We start from the raw sequence: 21,603 nt of genomic DNA on the forward strand, positions 1-21,603 counted from the left end.
TACTATGTGTGACCAGTGTGTTTAGTGTACTATGTGTTTAGTGTACTATGTGTGACCAGTGTGTTTAGTGTACTGTGTGTTTAGTGTACTATGTGACCAGTGTGTTTAGTGTACTATGTGTGACCAGTGTGTTTAGTGTACTATGTGACCAGTGTGTTTAGTGTACTATGTGTGACCAGTGTGTTTAGTGTACTATGTGTGACCAATGTGTTTAGTGTACTGTGTGTTTAGTGTACTATGTGTGACCAGTGTGTTTAGTGTACTGTGTGTTTAGTGTACTATGTGTGACCAGTGTGTTTAGTGTACTGTGTGTTTAGTGTACTGTGTGTTTAGTGTACTGTGTGTTTAGTGCACTGTGTGTTTAGTGTACTATGTGTGACCAGTGTGTTTAGTGTACTATGTATGACCAGTGTGTTTAGTGTACTATGTGTGACCAGTGTGTTTAGTGTACTATGTATGACCAGTGTGTTTAGTGTACTATGTGTTTAGTGTACTGTCTGTTTAGTGTACTATGTGTGACCAGTGTGTTTAGTGTACTATGTGTGACCAGTGTGTTTAGTGTACTATGTGTGACCAATGTGTTTAGTGTACTGTGTGTTTAGTGTACTATGTGTGACCAGTGTGTTTAGTGTACTGTGTGTTTAGTGTACTATGTGTGACCAATGTGTTTAGTGTACTGTGTGTTTAGTGTACTATGTGTGACCAGTGTGTTTAGTGTACTGTGTGTTTAGTGTACTGTGTGTTTAGTGTACTGTGTGTTTAGTGCACTGTGTGTTTAGTGTACTATGTGTGACCAGTGTGTTTAGTGTACTGTGTGTGACCAGTGTGTTTAGTGTACTGTGTGTGACCAGTGTGTTTTGTGTACTGTGTGTGACCAGTGTGTTTAGTGTACTGTGTGTGACCAGTGTGTTTAGTGTACTGTGTGTTTAGTGTACTGTGTGTTTAGTGTACTGTGTGTTTAGTGCACTGTGTGTTTAGTGTACTGTGTGTGACCAGTGTGTTTAGTGTACTGTGTGTGACCAGTGTGTTTAGTGTACTGTGTGTGACCAGTGTTTTGTGTACTGTGTGTGACCAGTGTGTTTAGTGTACTGTGTGTGACCAGTGTGTTTAGTGTACTGTGTGTGACCAGTGTGTTTAGTGTACTATGTATGACCAGTGTGTTTAGTGTACTATGTATGACCAGTGTGTTTAGTGTACTGTGTATTACCAGTGTGTTTAGTGTACTGTGTATTACCAGTGTGTTTAGTGTACTGTGTATTACCAGTGTGTTTAGTGTTTAGTGTACTATGTGTGACCAGTGTGTTTAGTGTACTGTGTATTACCAGTGTGTTTAGTGTACTGTGTATTACCAGTGTGTTTAGTGTACTGTGTATTACATGTTATTTGTATATACATACCGGTTTGTTTGGCCAGCTCTGTAGGCCTAGTAGTGAGTCATGTGTTTAGTGTGTAAAATGGGTGATTTATGTTGGGTTTGTGGTATGGAGATCACAGTTCCCTTGGAAAATGTGCTGCACTTCAAGATGTCCCCTGAGTTTGTGCTTCTTTTGGTGTAGAGGGAGAGGGAGAGGGAGAGGGAGAGGGAGAGGGAGGAGAGGGAGAGGGAGAGGGAGAGGGAGAGGGAGAGGGAGAGGGAGAGGGAGAGGGAGAGGGAGAGGGAGAGGGAGAGGGGGGATGTGTGTTTTTCTCTCTCTCAGTGGTATTGGCCAGTCTCGTGTGAAGTCTCTCTGTCTCTCCCCCTTTCTGTCTCTTTTCCCTTGCTCTTTCAGTGCTACTGGACTGTCTGCTACTGTCCTGCAAAGCATCAAGGCTTTCATCACTCTCCAAGGACATGGATCTCACCACGTCCCTCTGTCCCGCCCTGCATCAGTCTGTCTGCACTCTGATTTGTGCTGGCCTGTTGAGCAGCTACTGGCTCCTTTCCTGTCTGTGGATTCATTAGGTTCTGGACCTGTTCCACCCTCTCCACCCTGGGAACCAGAAAGGCTTCTGCTCGGCTCCCACTCCTGCTAGTCCTCAGCATTCCACACACTGTCATGTCTTAGGGAATTCTTCTCCCTATATTTCTCCCCTTTCCAATCCTCTCTCTGCCCCAGTTCCCACCATTTTTTTCACGTATGCAGTCCTCCACTTATTCATCACTGTCAGTGAATTCATTACTGTCTATAGAATGTTTTTCAGCACTGCAGCCATTATTCCACTGAAGGAAAACAGACCCATACAGGGACACAGACAGGTAGACACAGACAGGGACACAGGAAGAAACAGACAGGAAGACACAGACAGGGACACAGACAGGAAGACACAGACAGGAAGACACAGACAGGAGGACACAGACAGGAGGACACAGACAGGGACACAGACAGGAGGACACAGACAGGGACACAGACAGGAGGACAGACAGGAAGACATACAGTGACACAGACAGGAAGACACAGACAGGGACACAGACATGGACACAGAGAGAGACACAGACAAGGACACAGACAGGGACACAGACAGGAAGACACAGACAGGGACACAGACAGGGACACAGACAGGAAGACACAGACAGGATGACACAGAGAGACACGTACCACATGATCATGCCCACCATCTTCATGATGATCTCATTAAGGATGTTGAAGAACTCTGACATGAGCTTCCCCTTCTCTCCCATCTTCCCCATGCACATTCCAAATGTGATGAAGAACCCAATTAAACCTTCAGAAAACATCATTACAACATTAAATCATCTGTTCATAAATAACCAATGTGCTCTCTCAACATGAATGATGAATACCTGATGAATATAACTAAACCAATGAAACAAAAGGAAATAGACATAATAGTATTCCGTCCAATCAACAGAAAGAGAGTTGAACCGAACAGGACATTGTTGCCCCCTCAGTGAATAGAGAGGAAAGAACCATAGTATTCTCTCACCCAGAACATTCATGCCCCATTTGAACTCCAGTTTCTTCTTGCTGACTATGACAGGTTCTGTCTGGTTCGGGGACATCACTGACACTTTCTTTGCTACTGTTTGAACCTGAAGAGAGAGAGAGTGAGAGGTAGGGTGAAGAGGGGGGTGGAGAATAGAGAGAGAGAGAGAGGTGGGGTGGAGTGGGGGGTGGAGAATTGAGAGAGAGAGAGAGAGAGAGAGAGAGAGAGGTGGGGTGGAGAGGGGGTGGAGAATAGAGAGAAAGAGAGAGAGGTGGTGGAGATGGGGGTGGGGAATAGAGAGAAAGAGAGAGAGGTGGGTGGAGAATAGAGAGAGAGAGAGGTGGGTGGAGAGGGGGGTGGCGAATAGAGAGAGAGAGAGTGAGAGAGAGAGAGAGAGAGAGAGAGAGAGAGAGAGAGCAACCACCAGAAAGATGAGAGATATGTTTATGTAGACAAAGAAGAAGAGAGGGGGAGGGAGAGAGAGAGGGATAGAGAGGGAGAGAGAGAGGGAGAGAGAGGGGAGAGAGAGGGAGAGAGAAGGAGAGAGAGGGAGAGAGAAGGAGAGAGAGAGAGAGAGAGAGAGAGAGAGAGAGAGAGAGAGAGAGAGAGAGAGAGAGAGAGAGAGAGAGGGATAGAGAGAAGAGGAAATATGGAAAAGGGGGCTGGGGATCGTCATGCTATTTCTTGGCTGATCTGCAAAAGCAATTACAATATCAATTAATCTCTGACGAAGACAAACACAGTGACAGCACATAACGAGAGAAAGGATCCTTATAAGCCCAGGGCTGAACAGCACACACACACACACGCATGCACACGCACACACACTCACAAGCACACAAGCACACACACATACACATACACACACACACACACAGTCACACTAGGCAGATGCCTTACTGTAATAAATGAAGACAACCCAATGGCGCTGTAAAGAGATTAGCACCAACAGAAGGTCTGACCCTCACCCAGTCTAACACAGAGTATTTCCAATCATTCAGACACACATGCATGAGAGAGAGAGAGAGAATGAGAGAGATAAGGAGAGAGGGAGAATGAGAGAGATAAGGAGAGAGAGAGAATGAGAGCAATAAGGAGAGAGAGAGAATGAGAGCGATAGGAGAGAGAGAATGAGAGCGATAGGAGAGAGAGAATGAGAGAGATAAGGAGAGAGAGAGAATGAGAGAGATAAGGAGAGAGAGAGAATGAGAGCGATAAGGAGAGAGAAAGAATGAGAGCGATTAGGAGAGAGAGAGAATGAGAGCAATAAGGAGAGAGAGAGAATGAGAGAGATAAGGAGAGAGAGGGAATGAGAGAGATAAGGAGAGAGAGAGAATGAGAGAGATAAGGAGAGAGAGAGAGAATGAGAGCAATAAGGAGAGAGAGAGAATGAGAGAGATAAGGAGAGAGAGAGAATGAGAGAGAGAGAATGAGAGCGATAAGGAGAGAGAAAGAATGAGAGCGATTAGGAGAGAGAGAGAATGAGAGCAATAAGGAGAGAGAGAGAATGAGAGAGATAAGGAGAGAGAGAGGGAATGAGAGCGATAAGGAGAGAGAGAGAATGAGAGAGAGAATGAGAGCGATAAGGAGAGAGAGAGAATGAGAGAGATAAGGAGAGAGAGAGAATGAGAGCGATAAGGAGAGAGAGAGAATGAGAGAGATAAGGAGAGAGAGAGAATGAGAGAGAGATAAGGAGAGAGAGAATGAGAGAGATAAGGAGAGAGAGAGAATGAGAGCGATAAGGAGAGAGAGAGAATGAGAGCGATAAGGAGAGAGATAAGGAGAGAGAGAGAATGAGAGCGATAAGGAGAGAGAGAATGAGAGAGAATGAGAGAGATAAGGAGAGAGAGAGAATGAGAGAGATAAGGAGAGAGAGAATGAGAGAGAATGAGAGAGATAAGGAGAGAGAGAGAATTAGAGAGATAAGGAGAAAGAGAATGAGAGAGAGATAAGGAGAGAGAGAGAGAATGAGAGCAATAAGGAGAGAGAGAGAAAAAAACACAGGATTTGGACAAAAGAAGGGAACTGCTGCGACATGATTGAGGCCTGGATTATCGCTTAAAAATGATCCGCCTGCTTGGATTAACAGCAATCATATCTGCCAGGCAGCGTTGCTTTGTAAATCACACAGTCTTGTCCTGCCCTATCCTGTCCTGTAGTCTCCTGTCCTCTCCTGTTCTGTCCTGTGGTCAGCCACCTAGGTACAGGATCATGTCCCCTTAATGCTAGGACAGTAGAGTCCCTGCTCATCTTACAAAACGTCTGAAACCCTACCTCTTCAAAGAGTATCTTAAATAAGAAATTTCCGTCTCATTCCCTCCCTCCTCGCCCCTAAAAATAAAACATTCAAACCTGCACTTGTCTTTTCCTACTAGCACGGACTTTGCTGATAACTTCTCCAGAGGAAAACTGTTCTCACTATGACTACGATGTGTGGTTGTCTCACCTAGCTATCTTAAGAGTAATACATTAACTATAAGTCGCGCTGGCCTCTGATAAATTCCTTTAATGTCGAGTGAAAATGTCAACACAAGAACAGCTATTGGTCAATACAAGGGGAAAGATGTTCAGAGGGAGACATCAAATGTCCAATGCAACAACAAAAGCTTGGAATAAAGAGAGGGAATTAGGATCTGCACAGCTAACACCACTCACATGTGTTGTTCTGCAAAGTCGTCATTTTCTGGGAAATGGAAGGATCATAATATGGAATGCCTGGGACTTTAAGGTTCTAGCTGCATTTCCGTCAAAATGTTCTCTATATAGTACTGTAAATACCCTTCTCTACTCTAAAGCAAAACTCTACTTCCGTGATGACATAAGCCATTCCTTTTTATGAACTAGTCTGTACATATACAGTCCCTTCCAAAGTATTGGCTCCCCTTAACTTCTTCCACATGTTGTTGTGTTACAGCTTGAATTTAAAATTGATTAAATAGAGATTTTTGGTCACTGGCCTACAAACAATACCCCATAATGTCAAAGTGGAATTATATTTGAGGAATTTTTACATATTAATTACAATGAAAAGCTGAAATGTGTTGAGTCAATAAGTATTCAACACCTTTGTTATGGCAAGCCTAAATAAATTAAAAAGTCCAAATTCGCTTAAGAAGTCACACAATGGACCCAGATTCAACCACAAAGATCAGGTTTTCCAATGCCTCGCAAAGAGGGGCACCTATTTAAAACAGTTACAGAGTTTATGAGCTGTGATAGGAGAACACTGAGGATGGATCAACAACATTGTTGATCACAATACTAACCTAATCAACAGAGTGAAAAGGAGGAAGCCTGACAGAATACAAATGTTCCTAAATATGCATCCTGTTTGCAGTAAGGCACTAAAGTAAAACTACAAAAACATGTGGCAAAGAAATGACCTTTATGTCCTGGATACAAAGTTTTATGTTTGGGGAAAATCCAACAGAACACATCCCTGAGTATCACTCTTCATATTTTCAAGCATGGCGGTGGCTGCATCATGTTATGGGTATGTTTGTGATCGGCAATGAGTATTTTTTAGGATAAAAAGAAACAGAATAGAGCTAAGCACAGTCAAAGTCCTAGAGGAAAACCTGGTTCAGTCTGATTTCCAACAGACAGCAGGGCAATAACTTAAAACACAAGGCCAAATAAACAGTGGAGTTGCTTACCAAGATGACGTTGAATGTTCCTGAGTGTTCCTAGTTACAGTTTTGACAGAGCTTGAAGAATTTAAAAAAGAATGTGCAAATATTGTACAATCCAAAGCTCTTACAGACTTACCCAGAAAGACTCAGACCTGTAATCGCTGTGACTCTAACATGTAATGGGGTTGAGTACTTTTCTAATCAAGATATATTACTGTTTTGTTTTTCACAAATATTTTACAAATGTTAGAATTTGTCTTCCAGAGTATTTAGTGTAGATCATTGACAAAAAAGAGCAATAAGGAGCAATAACGAAATCCATTTGAATCCCACTTTTTAACACAACAAAATGTGGGGAAAGTAAAGGGGTGTAATACTTTCTGAAGGCTCTGTAACAATCAATTGTGAATTGGACACAATTGCCCCATAAGCCACACATTCCCAATGCTGGTCATTAAAGTCAGGCTTTGATAGGGTCCAAATCTCACAATAACAACTGAACATCCATTGTTTGATGGGGTCAGGGTTTAGTTCTGCGTCTGGGTCCAGTTCTAGTTCTGGGTCTGGGTCCTACCTGTTGGAAGCAGGCCTGCACCAGGTTTTCAGGGAACAGGTTCCTGATGAGGTCCAGGAAGGCGTCCAGACTGCTGACCTCCTGGTTCTTGGGGGCCGTGTCCTGCTCCTGACTGCTCCTGAGTTTGGGGTTTCCCGGGTGGATCCCCAGGACCAGGATGACCCCCAGGATGGCAGCTATGACCGTAGTGGACATGTAGTAGACCATGGCCCTGGAGCCCATCCTCCCACTGGAACGAGCATCCAGACCAGCCAGACCTGGGAGGGAGAGAGACAGGCTGATGAGCAAGGCACCTTCCACCTGCGCGCGCGTGTGTGTGTGTGTGTGTCTGGATGTGTTTAACTATATTCTTGTGGGAAGTTCCAACAGGAATAGTAAACAAACACAAATTTGACCACCTGGGGACATTCTGTTAGTCCGCACGAGGTCAAATGGGGGTTTAGGGGGTTTAGGGTTAAGTTTAGATGGGGGTTTCTAGGGGGTTTAGGGTTAAGGTTAGAATTAGGGCTACGGTTAGAATTACATTAAGGGTTTGGGGCTAGGGTTAGTTTTAGGGTTAGAATTAGGAGTTAGGGTAAGGTTTAAGGTTAAGGTTTTTGGGTTAAGGTTAGGGTTAGGGTTAAGGTTAGGGTTATGGTTAAGGTTAGGGTCAGGATTAGGGTAAGGGTAAGAGTACAGGTTAGGGTAAGGGTAAGGGTTAGGGTTAGGTTTAGGGTTAGGGGTTAGGGAAAATAGGATTTTGAATGGGATGGAATTGTGTGTCCCCACAAGGTTAGCTGTATACGACTGTGTGTGTGTGTGTGTGTGTGTGTGTGTGTGTGTGTGTGTGTGTGTGTGTGTGTGTGTGTATTACAACAGTGTACCTGTGATTAGGCTGGAGATGATGAGGGGCAAGATGAGCATCTTCAGCATCCTCATGAGGATGTCTCCAGGAAAGGACACCAGCATCAGGGTGTTGGGGTCTGTAATAGAAACATACCGCAGCAGCATCCCAAACAGCGACCCCGCTATTACACCTGTTACAGTTCACAGAGGAGAGGAGTAAGCACAACAGCCACATAATGGTTTCCTCTGTCACCCTTACAGCTTCCGTGAGAGCGCAGAGAGAAGAGATTCCAGTGAAACGCTTCAGAAGAGCATTTCGAGAGGGTTTATAATCACAGCGTCTGACTCATTGGATTTCATTTCCATTCCAGGGGGATTTACAGTAAGTACACTAGTGCCAACAAGAAGTGATGTGTACAGTGCATTATGTCACGCCCTGGTCAAAGTATTTTGTGTTTATCTTCATTTATTTGGTCAGGCCAGGGTGTGGCATGGGGTTTTTGTATGTGGTGTGTTGGTATTGGGATTGTAGCTTAGTGGGGTGTTCTAGTTAAGTCTATGGCTGTCTGAAGTGGATCTCAATCAGAGGCAGGTGTTTATCGTTGTCTCTGATTGGGAACCATATTTAGGCAGCCATATTCTTTGAGTGTGTCGTGGGGGATTGTCCTTAGTGTCCTTGTTCCTGTCTCTGTGTTTGTTGTCACAAGATAGGCTGTATAGGTTTTCACGTTCCGTTTGTTGTTTTGTATTGTTTGTTTGTTTTCATTAAAGAACATGAGTAACCACCACGCTGCATTTTGGTCCGCTCCTCTTTCAACAGACGAATGCCGTTACACATTAGGAGAGTATTCAGACCCCTGGACCTTTTCCACACTTTGTTGCGTTACAGCCTTTTTCTAAAATGGATTTTAAAAATATTTAAATCCTCATTAATCTACACACAAAACCCCATAATGATAAAGTGAAAACGTAGGTCCATCCTGTTTCCATTGATCATCCTTGAGATGTTTCTACAACTTGATTCTACCACTTGTGGTAAATTCAATTGATTGGACATGATTTGGAAAGGCACACATCTGTCTATATAAGGTCCCACAGCTGACAGTGCATGTCAGAGCAAAAACCAAGCCATGAGGTCGAAGGAATTGTCCGTAGAGCTCCGAGACAGGACTGTGTCGAGGCACAGATCTGGGGAAGGGTACCAATTTTTTTTTGCAGCATTGAAGGTCCCCAAGACCACAGTGGCTTCCATCATTCTTAAATGGAAGATGTTTGGAACCACTAAGACCCTTCCTAGAGCTGGCCGCCCGGCCAAACTGAGCAATCTGGGGAGAAGGGCCTTGATCAGGGAGGTGACCAAGAACCCGATGGTCACTCTGACAGAGCTCCAGAGTTCCTCTGTGGAGATGGGAGAACCTTCCAGAAGGACAACCATCTCTGCAGCACTCCACCAATCAGGCCTTTATGGTAGACTGGCCAGATGGAAGCCACTCCTCAGGAAAAGGCACATGACAGACTGCTTGGAGTTTGCCAAAAGGCACCTAAAGGACTCTCAGACCATAAGAAACAAGATTCTCTGGTCTGATTAAACCAAGATTGAACCCTTTGGCCTGAATGCCAAGTGTCACGTCTGGAGGAAACCTGGCACCATCCCTACATCCCATCTACGTAACATTGCAAAAATCAGAAACTTTCTGTCCAAAAATTATGCAGAAAAATTAATCCATGCTTTTGTCACTTCTAGGTTAGACTACTGCAATGCTCTATTTTCCGGCTACCCGGATAAAGCACTAAATAAACTTCAGTTAGTGCTAAATACGGCTGCTAGAATCCTGACTAGAACCAAAAAATTTGATCATATTACTCCAGTGCTAGCCTCTCTACACTGGCTTCCTGTCAAAGCAAGGGCTGATTTCAAGGTTTTACTGCTAACCTACAAAGCATTACATGGGCTTGCTCCTACCTATCTCTCTGATTTGGTCCTGCCGTACATACCTACACGTACGCTACGGTCACAAGACGCAGGCCTCCTAATTGTCCCTAGAATTTCTAAGCAAACAGCTGGAGGCAGGGCTTTCTCCTATAGAGCTCCATTTTTATGGAACGGTCTGCCTACCCATGTCAGAGACGCAAACTCGGTCTCAACCTTTAAGTCTTTACTGAAGACTCATCTCTTCAGTGGGTCATATGATTGAGTGTAGTCTGGCCCAGGAGTGGGAAGGTGAACGGAAAGGCTCTGGAGCAACGAACCGCCCCTGCTGTCTCTGCCTGGCCGGTTCCCCTCTTTCCACTGGGATTCTCTGCCTCTAACCCTATTACAGGGGCTGAGTCACTGGCTTGCTGGGGCTCTCTCATGCCGTCCCTGGAGGGGGTGCGTCACCTGAGTGGGTTGATTCACTGTTGTGGTCATCCTGTCTGGGTTGGCGCCCCCCCCCTTGGGTTGTGCCGTGGCGGAGATCTTTGTGGGCTATACTCAGCCTTGTCTCAGGATGGTAAGTTGGTGGTTGAAGATATCCCTCTAGTGGTGTGGGGGCTGTGCTTTGGCAAAGTGGGTGGGGTTATATCCTTCCTGTTTGGCCCTGTCCGGGGGTGTCCTCAGATGGGGCCACAGTGTCTCCTGACCCCTCCTGTCTCAGCCTCCAGTATTTATGCTGCAGTAGTTTATGTGTCGGGGGGCTGGGGTCAGTTTGTTATATCTGGAGTACTTCTCCTGTCCTATTCGGTGTCCTGTGTGAATCTAAGTGTGCGTTCTCTAATTCTCTCCTTCTCTCTTTCTTTCTCTCTCTCGGAGGACCTGAGCCCTAGGACCATGCCCCAGGACTACCTGACATGATGACTCCTTGCTGTCCCCAGTCCACCTGGCCATGCTGCTGCTCCAGTTTCAACTTCCACCTGACTGTGCTGCTGCTCTAGTTTCAACTGTTCTGCCTTATTATTATTCGACCATGCTGGTCATTTATGAACATTTGAACATCTTGGCCATGTTCTGTTATAATCTCCATCCGGCACAGCCAGAAGAGGACTGGCCACCCCACATAGCCTGGTTCCTCTCTAGGTTTCTTCCTAGGTATTGGCCTTTCTAGGGAGTTTTTCCTAGCCACCGTGCTTCTACACCTGCATTGCTTGCTGTTTGGGGTTTTAGGCTGGGTTTCTGTACAGCACTTTGAGATATCAGCTGATGTACGAAGGGCTATATAAATAAATTTGATTTGATTTGATTTACAGTGAAGCATGGTGGTGGCAGCATAATGCTGTGGGGATGTTTTTCAGCGTCAGGGACTGGGAGTCTAGTCAGGATCGAGGGAAAGATGAACGGAGCAAAGTACAGAAAGATCCTTGATGAAAACCTGTTCCAGAGCGCTCAGCACCTCAGACTGGGGCGAAGGTTCACCTTCCAATAGGACAACAACCCTAAGCACACAGCCAAGACAACGCACTAGTGGCTTTGGGACAAGTTTCTGAATGTCCTTGAGTGGCCCAGCAAGAGCCCGAACTTGAACCTGATCGAACATCTCTGTAGAGACCTGAAAAATAGCTGTGCAGCAACGCTTCCCATCCAACCTGACAGAACTTGAGAGGATCTGCAGAGAAGAATGGAAGAAACCTCTAAAATACAGGTGTGCAAAGCGTCATACCCAAGAAGACTCAAGGCTGTAATCGCTGCCAAAGGTGCCTCAACAAAGTACTGAGTAAAGTATCTGATACTTATGTAAATGTGATATTTCTATTTCTTTGTTTTTATACATTTGCAAAAATGTATAAAAACTTGATTTTCTTTTGTCATTATGGCGTTTTATGTGTAGATTGATGAGGGAATTTTTAAAATTTTATAAAATCAATTTTAGAATTAGGCTGTAACTTAACAAAATGTGGAAAAGATGTAAGGGGTCTTTATACTGTCTGAATGCACTGTATGTACTAACTATATTCTTGATATGTAACTACGGTGAAGAAAACAAAGAGAGAATTGCCATGGGTGTAAAATGTGTGTGAGAAAGCTGTAAAAAAATAAGAGAGAAAGTTTGTTATTGTCGTCCGAAGAGGGGGATGGGCTAATAAAACATTTAATAAAATGTTTATATATAAAAAAATGTTAGCAAGCACAGGTAATACAGAGAGCTGAAATGCAGCGTAACCCTTTATAACCACTGAAGGCAATGAAATAATTGATTTCCTGACAGTTGACCACCATGAAGCGAGGTAGGCACCTACCCAGTATAGTGAGGACGAGCAGTGAGTTTCGGATGAGGAAGCCACAGTAGGTTCCCAAGAAACTATTGGGAAGTTTGGGTTCCAACAAATCCAACACTCCAGCTTCAACAATGGGTGGCTCATCATAATGGGCCTTGTTAGACTGGTGGACTGGCTGCTGATTCGTCATCCTGTCTGTGGAAGAGAGGGAGACAGTGAGAGAGGGAGGTGTACTGTGACAACACATCTGCCTGGTCAGAAAACAGCCCCATGCCTCTTCCTCTGGTGTAAGCATCACAGTGGCTCCCCTTAGCCTTTCTATTGGCTTGGGGAAACGTACACCATATTGTTGTCTTACACCTGGTTCCTTGAGATCTGCAAAGACAGAGGGGGAAGAGGCGAGGAGTTGTTTTCAGACCAGTTTAACACCATCACCATACCAAGGAAAGACCGAAACCGTTGGGTGCTGTTGACTAAGATGAGTAACATAGATCTGACAGATCAGTCAGGTTAAGGTCTGATAAATGTCATTACATTGAGAAGGAATGTACCCACAGCCTGAATAATACAGGATATGGAGGTGGAGAAAGATGGATGGAAAACAGTTGGGAGAGACGGAGAGAGACGGAGAGAGACGGAGGGAGACGGAGGGAGACGGAGAGAGACGGAGAGAGACGGGGAGAGACGGAGGGAGACGGAGAGAGACGGAGAGAGACGGGGAGAGACGGAGAGAGACGGAGAGAGACGGGGAGGGACGGGGAGGGACGGAGAGAGACGGAGAGAGACGGGGAGAGACGGGGAGAGACGGAGAGAGACGGGGAGAGACGGAGAGAGACGGGGAGAGACGGAGGGAGACGGAGAGAGACGGAGAGAGATGGAGGGAGACGGAGGGAGACGGAGAGAGACGGAGAGAGACGTGGAGAGACGGGGAGAGACGGAGAGAGACGGAGAGAGACGGAGAGCGACGGAGAGAGACGGAGAGAGACGGGGAGAGACTGGGAGAGACGGAGAGAGACGGAGAGCGACGGAGAGAGACGGAGAGAGACGGAGGGAGACGGAGGGAGACAGAGAGAGACGGAGAGAGACGGGGAGAGACGGGGAGAGACGGATAGAGACGGAGAGAGACGGAGAGACAACGGAGAGAGACGGAGAGGGACGGGGAGGGACGGAGAGAGACGGAGAGAGACGGGGAGAGACGGAGAGAGACGGAGAGAGACGGGGAGAGACGGATAGAGACAGACAGAGACGGAGAGAGACGGGGAGGGACGGAGAGAGACGGAGAGAGACGGGGAGAGACGGAGGGAGACGGAGAGAGACGGAGAGAGACGGGGAGAGACGGGGAGAGACGGTGAGGGACGGAAAGGGACGGAGAGAGACGGGGAGAGACGGAGAGAGACGGGGAGAGACGGGGAGAGACGGGGAGAGACGGGCAGAGACGGAGAGAGACGGGCAGAGACGGAGAGAGACGGGGAGAGACGGAGAGAGACGGAGAGAGACGGGGAGAGGCGGAGAGAGACGGAGAGAGACGGAGAGAGACGGGAAGAGACGGAGAGAGACGGAGAGAGACGGGGAGGGACGGGGAGAGACGGGGAGAGACGGGGAGAGACGGGCAGAGACGGAGAGAGACGGGCAGAGACGGAGAGAGACGGGGAGAGACGGAGAAAGACGGAGAGAGACGGGGAGAGGCGGAGAGAGACGGAGAGAGACGGAGAGAGACGGGAAGAGACGGAGAGAGACGGAGAGAGACGGGGAGAGACGGGGAGAGACGGAGAGAGACGGAGAGAGACGGGGAGAGACGGAGAGAGACGGGGAGAGACGGGGAGAGACGGGGAGAGACAGAGAGGGACGGAGAGAGACGGGGAGAGACGGAGAGAGACGGGGAGAGACGGGGAGAGACGGGGAGAGACGGGCAGAGACGGAGAGAGACGGGCAGAGACGGAGAGAGACGGGGAGAGACGGAGAGAGACGGAGAGAGACGAGGAGAGGCGGAGAGAGACGGAGAGAGACGGGAAGAGACGGAGAGAGACGGAGAGAGACGGGGATAGACGGGGAGAGACGGGCAGAGACGGAGAGAGACGGGCAGAGACGGAGAGAGACGGGGAGAGACGGAGAGAGACGGAGAGAGACGGGGAGAGACGGGGAGAGACGGGGAGAGACGGAGAGAGACGGAGAGAGACGGGGAGAGACGGGGAGAGACGGGGAGAGAGACGGGGAGAGACGGATAGAGACGGAGAGAGACGGAGAGAGACGGGGAGAGACGGGGAGGGACGGAGAGAGACGGAGAGAGATGGAGAGAGATGGAGAGAGACGGAGAGAGACGGAGGGAGACAGAGAGAGACGGAGAGAGATGGAAGGAGACGGAGTAAGAAAGCACTCTGACAATCATCTGAGAGTCATGTCATGGGAATGGTAAACGATAATCTGACAATGTGAGTGATGGTGCACAATTCTATTCAAGTCAACCAGAGAATTACTGAAGTCACCCCCACATCACAACATAAACCAAAAACCCCACTTCTGCCAGAGAAGGAACATCCAGCCTAACATCAGATATCAGACCTGACAGGTTCAAACATCGTCAAAACAATAGGTGGACATGCAATCCAAATAAGACCTTTACATAAAAGCACCAATAAGCAATGTAAATCTGATCAGGTTTGATACATTGTAATAATATTCAACTAATAAGTACTCAGTCTGCCTAGTCTGTCTTTTCCAGTATTCCAATGCAGTGACCAGCAGCACCAGCTCCAACAGAGTGTAAAGAGGGATGATGAATCCCACTCCCACCAGAGATAAACACATCTGGAGAGCAACATGGCGGTGTGTGAAGTCAGCGTCAGGAACCTGAGTGGCACATTTACAAACAGACAGCCTCCGCTGCACAATCGCACATGATTATAATTCATCAGCCATGCAGATGGCTTTTCTACATAAGGAAGAATAGAGTTAACACTCACCAAAATGCACGTAGACCAGTCTAGTCTAACCTTATTCTATTCACTCTCTCCTTCCTTCTTTACCTCCTCCACTCTCTATGGACCTCACCCTTTGACCTCACTTCTCTCCATCATGCTCTCTTTCCCTGCTCTGTTCATCAGCTTGTCTTCATCTGTCGTTTAAAGTCCAACAGCAGTTGCTGCCCGGGCATAAAGAGGGATTGCCAGCAAATGCAACCAAAAAAAATGGGGGGAGGGGAATCTCTTGCCAAGTTTCGATAGCAGACCGATATAATCCCTTGTGAACTGTGCGGTGGGGGGAAGGGGAGGGGCGGAGGGGGCTCCCTGTTTCTGTTACTGTACCAATCCTCTTTGCAAAATTCATTTCATTCTTAACATTAAGAACAATGTTTACAAACATCCTGGAGACTATGTACTGTACTCCAATTACCCAGCAGTCCTACTGTTGGAGTGTGAGTCAGAAACCCACCATGATCTGATGAACTGTATAATCACTGTACTATCAGAAAACACAGAGTAGACCAATGAACACACAGTGTTTATGTGCATCCCAAATAGCAATCTTTTCTCTATATAGTGTACAATTGACCCAGGCCCAAAGGGCTCTGGCCAAAAGTAGTGCACTATAAAGGGAAAGGGTGCCATTTGGGACACAGATCTCATTGCCAATACTTTGTTCAGTAGGATGGCAGTGCCAAGTCTACAGCCCAGGTCTACAGCTCTTATGATGGGTATTAAGACCTTGGAGGAGGTCAGACAGAGGACCCGACCCCATAGAATGACATATACAGTAGGAATTGAATAAGATCTCTATGCCTGACCCACTGTCCTACCAAACGTCAGGATGCATCCTGCATCATGTAATGAGGATATATCCTGAAGATTGAACAGTGCATAAATTGCAGTGACATGCTCAATGACCTGTAGACTGCTGTAGCCGTGTTGCAAATCCATTTTCTTCCCTAGGCTAAGGGATTATTTTCCGTCTCTAGGAAATGTAGGAATGGCCTGAACAGTGGGATTGGGAGCTAGCCTCCAAGGCTCTAACAGACCGACACGGAAAATAGTCCACATGTAACTCTGGACCAGAGCTAGCCTCCAATAGACCAACAGGGAAGAAAGTCCACATGTAACCCTGGACCAGAGCTAGCCTCCAATAGACCAACAGCGAAGAAAGTCCACATGTAGCCCTGGACCAGAGCTAGCCTCCAATAGACCAACAGGGAAGAAAGTCCACTTGTAGCTCTGGACCAGAGCTAGCCTCCAATAGACTAACAGGGAAGAAAGTACACATGTAACCCTGGATCAGAGCTAGCCTCCAATAGACCAACAGGGAAGAAAGTACACATGTAGCTCTGGACCAGAGCTAGCCTCCAATAGACCAACAGTGAAGAAAGTCCACATGTAACCCTGGACCAGAGCTAGCCTCCAATAGACCAACAGTGAAGAAAGTCCACATGTAACCCTGGACCAGAGCTAGCCTCCAATAGACCAACAGGGAAGAAAGTCCACATGTAACCCTGGACCAGAGGTAGCCTCCAACAGACTGAAAGGGAAGATAGACCACATGTAACCCTGGACCAGAGCTAGCCTCCAATAGACCAACAGCGAAGAAAGTCCACATGTAACCCTGGACCAGAGGTAGCCTCCAATAGACCAACAGGGAAGAAGGTCCACATGTAACCCTGGACCAGAGGTAGCCTCCAATAGACCAACAGGGAAGAAAGTCCACATGTAGCCCTGGACCAGAGCTAGCCTCCAATAGACCAACAGGGAAGAAAGTCCACATGTAACCCTGGACCAGAGCTAGCCTCCAATAGACCAACCGGGAAGAAAGTCCACATGTAATCCTGGACCAGAGCTAGCCTCCAATAGACCAACCGGGAAGAAAGTCCACATGTAACCCTGGACCAGAGCTAGCCTCCAATAGACCAACAGTGAAGAAAGTCCACATGTAATCCTGGACCAGAGCTAGCCTCCAATAGACCAACAGGGAAGAAAGTCCACATGTAACCCTGGACCAGAGCTAGCCTCCAATAGACCAACAGTGAAGAAAGTCCACATGTAACCCTGGACCAGAGCTAGCCTCCAATAGACCAACAGGGAAGAAAGTCCACATGTAACTCTGGACCAGAGCTAGCCTCCAATAGACCAACAGGGAAGAAAGTCCACATGTAGCCCTGGTCCAGAGCTAGCCATAAGGACATGTCATATTAGTTTATGTTACATCATATCACAGATGAGTAATGTGCTTAGTTATATGTTCATCATAATCTCAGCACCCAGAACTGTATCTTGAATGCAGGCTTGCTAGCTATATGATTGTCAGTATTTATAAGATACTAAATCAAATCAAATCAAATGTTATTTGTCACATACACATGGTTAGCAGATGTTAATGCGAGTGTAGCGAAATGCTTGTGCTTCTAGTTCCGACAATGCAGTAATAACCAACAAGTAATCTAACTAACAATTCCAAAACTACTGTCTTATACACACAAGTGTAAGGGGATAAAGAATATGTACATAAAGATATATGAATGAGTGATGGTACAGAGCGGCATAGGCAGTAGATGGTATCGAGTACAGTATATACATATGAGATGAGTATGTAAACAAAGTGGCATAGTTAAAGTGGCTAGTGATACATGTATTACATAAAGATGCAGTAGATGATATAGAGTACAGTATATACGTATACATTATGAGATGAATAATGTAGGGTATGTAAACATTATATTAGGTAGCATTGTTTAAAGTGGCTAGTGATATATTTGACATCATTTCCCATCAATTCCCATTATTAAAGTGGCTGGAGTTGAGTCAGTGTGTTGGCAGCAGCCACTCAATGTTAGTGGTGGCTGTTTAACAGTCTGATGGCCGTGAGATAGAAGCTGTTTTTCTGTCTCTCGGTCCCAGCTTTGATGCACCTGTACTGACCTCGCCTTCTGGATGATAGCGGGGTGAACAGGCAGTGGCTCGGGTGGTTGTTGTCCTTGATGATCTTTATGGCCTTCCTGTAACATCGGGTGGTGTAGGTGTCCTGGAGGGCAGGTAGTTTGCCCCCGGTGATGCTCTACCCTCTGGAGAGCCTTACGGTTGTGGGCGGAGCAGTTTCCGTACCAGGCGGTGATACAGCCCGCCAGGATGCTCTCGATTGTGCATGTGTAGAAGTTTGTGAGTGCTTTTGGTGACAAGCCAAATTTCTTCAGCCTCCTGAGGTTGAAGAGGCGCTGCTGCGCCTTCTTCACAATGCTGTCTGTGTGGGTGGACCAATTCAGTTTGTCTGTGATGTGTATGCCGAGGAACTTAAAACTTGCTACCCTCTCCACTACTGTTCCATCGATGTGGATAGGGGGGTGTTCCCTCTGCTGTTTCCTGAAGTCCACAATCATCTCCTTAATTTTGTTGACGTTGAGTGTGAGGTTATTTTCCTGACACCACACTCCGAGGGCCCTCACCTCCTCCCTGTAGGCCGTCTCGTCGTTGTTGGTAATCAAGCCTACCACTGTTGTGTCATCCGCAAACTTGATGATTGAGTTGGAGGCGTGCGTGGCCACGCAGTCGTGGGTGAACAGGGAGTACAGGAGAGGGCTCAGAACGCACCCTTGTGGGGCCCCAGTGTGGAGGATCAGCAGGGTGGAGATGTTGTTGCCTACCCTCACCACCTGGGGGCAGCCCGTCAGGAAGTCCAGTACCCAGTTGCACAGGGCGGGGTCGAGACCCAGGGTCTCGAGCTTGATGACGAGCTTGGAGGGTACTATGGTGTTAAATGCCGAGCTGTAGTCGATGAACAGCATTCTCACATAGGTATTCCTCTTGTCCAGATGGGTTAGGGCAGAGTGCAGTGTGGTTGAGATTGCATCGTCTGTGGACCTATTTGGGCGTTAAGCAAATTGGAGTGGGTCTAAGGTGTCAGGTAGGGTGGAGGTGATATGGTCCTTGACTAGTCTCTCAAAGCACTTCATGATGACGGAAGTGAGTGCTACGGGGCGGTAGTCGTTTAGCTCAGTTACCTTAGCTTTCTTGGGAACAGGAACAATGGTGGCCCTCTTGAAGCATGTGGGAACAGCAGACTGGGATAGGGATTGATTGAATATGTCCGTAAACACACCAGCCAGCTGGTCTGCGCATGCTCTGAGGGCGCGGCTGGGGATGCCGTCTGGGCCTGCAGCCTTGCGAGGGTTAACACGTTTAAATGTTTTACTCACCTCGGCTGCAGTGAAGGAGAGGCCGCATGTTTTGGTTGCAGGCCGTGTCAGTGGCACTGTATTGTCCTCAAAGCGGGCAAAAAAGTTATTTAGTCTGCCTGGGAGCAAGACATCCTGGTCCGTGACAGGGCTGGTTTTCATTTTGTAATCCGTGATTGACTGTAGACCCTGCCACATACCTCTTGTGTCTGAGCCGTTGAATTGAGATTCTACTTTGTCTCTATACTGACGCTTAGCTTGTTTGATTGCCTTGCAAGGGAATAGCTACACTGTTTGTATTCGGTCATATTTCCGGTCAACTTGCCCTGATTAAAAGCAGTGGTTGCTGCTTTCAGTTTCACTCGAATGCTGCCATCAATCCACGGTTTCTGGTTTGGGAATGTTTTAATCGTTGCTATGGGAACGACATCTTCAACCCATGTTCTAATGAACTCGCACACCGAATCAGCGTATTCGTCAATGTTGTTGTCTGACGCAATACGAAACATATCCCAGTTCACGTGATGGAAGCAGTCTCGGAGTGTGGAATCAGATTGGTCGGACCAGTGTTGAACAGACCTCAGCTTGGGAGCTTCTTGTTTTAGTTTCTGTCTGTAGGCAGGGATCAACAAAATGGAGTCGCGGTCAGCTTTTCCGAAAGATGGGCGGGGCAGGGCCTTATATGCTAGTGGAAGTACTATATACATAAAAGCAGACAGTCAATGGGATTACATTGTTAAGTCAGAGCCCTTACGGTAAATCCAGGATTTGGTCAAACATGACAGAGATATTACAACCTTGGCAGGTAGGTTCAAAGGCCATGATCTCTCTGAGAAGAAAGCTACAGTATTCCTCAGGAAAAGGCTTTAGGGAAGCACTCAGAACAGAAACATGTGTTAGAAATGAACATAAAGCACCAGGGATGAAGGAGGATACTTCAAAGACAGCAAGTCTCAACGGGAGGAGAAAGCTGTAATCCTTACTGGCAGGGGTGTTACTGGCAGGGGTGTTACTGGCAGGGGTGATTTTCTTCACGTGTCGTGCCATGTTGAGCTCTCCTGGATCAGCAAGAAGACCAGAGTGAAACTAGTTCCATGCATCCAGATTCCAGAGATACTCACATCCCCTGAATGGTCATGCCAGTCAAGTCAGGACAGCTAATCTCTCTCTCTTCTCTCTCTCTTAGGAGGAGAGACTTACATCACCATAGTATGTAATCCAATATCGCTGAGTTATCAATGCACATATTAACATTGGATCTGAAAACAAACTACCTATGTTATGTTCTCTTTCACAATCACTATCAGTGTCACTATCAGCATCACGATCACTATCAATATGACTATCACTTTCACTATGACGATCAGTATCTATCACTGTCACTATGACGATCAGAATCTATCACTGTCACTGTCACTATGATAATCAGTATCTATCACTGCCACTATGACGATCAGCATCTATCACTGTCACTGTCACTATGAGGATCAGCATCGATCACTGTCACTGTCACTATGATGATCAGCATCTATCACTGTCACTGTCACTATGATGATCAGTATCTATCACTGTCACTATGACGATCAGCATCTATCACGTTCACTATGATGATCAGCATCTATCACTGTCACTATGACGATCAGCATCTATCACTGTCACTGTCACTATGATGATCAGCATCTATCACTGCCACTGTCAATATGATGATCAGCATCTATCACTGTCACTGTCACTGTGACGATCAGCATCTATCACTGTCACTGTCACTATGACGAAAAGCATCTATCACTGTCACTATGACGATCAGCATCTATCACTGTCACTGTCACTATGATGATCAGCATCTATCACTGCCACTGTCAATATGATGATCAGCATCTATCACTGTCACTGTCACTATGATGATCAGCATCTATCACTGTCACTGTCACTATGATGATCAGCATCTATCACTGTCACTGTCACTATGATGATGAGTATCTATCACTGTGACTGTCACTATGATGATCAGTATCTATCACTGTGACTGTCACTATGATGATCAGTATATATCCCTGTGACTGTGACTATGACGATCAGTATCTACAGTGTCTTCAGAAATCTACACACAATACCCCATAGTGACAAAGTGAAAAGAATGTTCTGAAATGTTTAAACAAATATTAAAAATTAAATACAGAAATATCTAATTTACATAAGTATTCACACGCCTGGGTCAGTCATTTCTAGATGCAACCTTAGCAGCGATTTAAAGCTGTGAGTCTTTTTTGGTAAGTCTTTAGATTGTGTCACATTTGCCCATTATT

General features: G+C 46.5%; 1 protein-coding gene across 2 annotated transcripts in view; it reads right to left on the reverse strand.

The window, feature by feature from the left end:
• LOC109897407 (excitatory amino acid transporter 2) overlaps nt 1-21,603 on the reverse strand; it is a 33,103-nt gene that overhangs the window by 6,247 nt on the left and 5,253 nt on the right. Inside the window, exons 1-6 of one of the 2 annotated variants that reach the window (XM_020491903.2) lie at nt 15,108-15,252; nt 12,169-12,342; nt 7,995-8,147; nt 7,132-7,388; nt 2,926-3,031; nt 2,577-2,703 (exon numbers count right to left, since the gene is read on the reverse strand). In XM_020491903.2, coding sequence (XP_020347492.2) covers nt 2,577-2,703; nt 2,926-3,031; nt 7,132-7,388; nt 7,995-8,147; nt 12,169-12,337 — 812 coding nt within the window. In that variant the 5' untranslated portion in view covers nt 12,338-12,342; nt 15,108-15,252. Of the gene's footprint in view, nt 1-2,576; nt 2,704-2,925; nt 3,032-7,131; nt 7,389-7,994; nt 8,148-12,168; nt 12,343-15,107; nt 15,253-21,603 lie in introns of those variants that run through there. The other variant, XM_031827869.1, reaches the window with a different exon arrangement.

Source organism: Oncorhynchus kisutch, linkage group LG6 (genome assembly GCF_002021735.2).
Source record: "Oncorhynchus kisutch isolate 150728-3 linkage group LG6, Okis_V2, whole genome shotgun sequence".
NCBI classification, from domain to species: domain Eukaryota; kingdom Metazoa; phylum Chordata; class Actinopteri; order Salmoniformes; family Salmonidae; genus Oncorhynchus; species Oncorhynchus kisutch.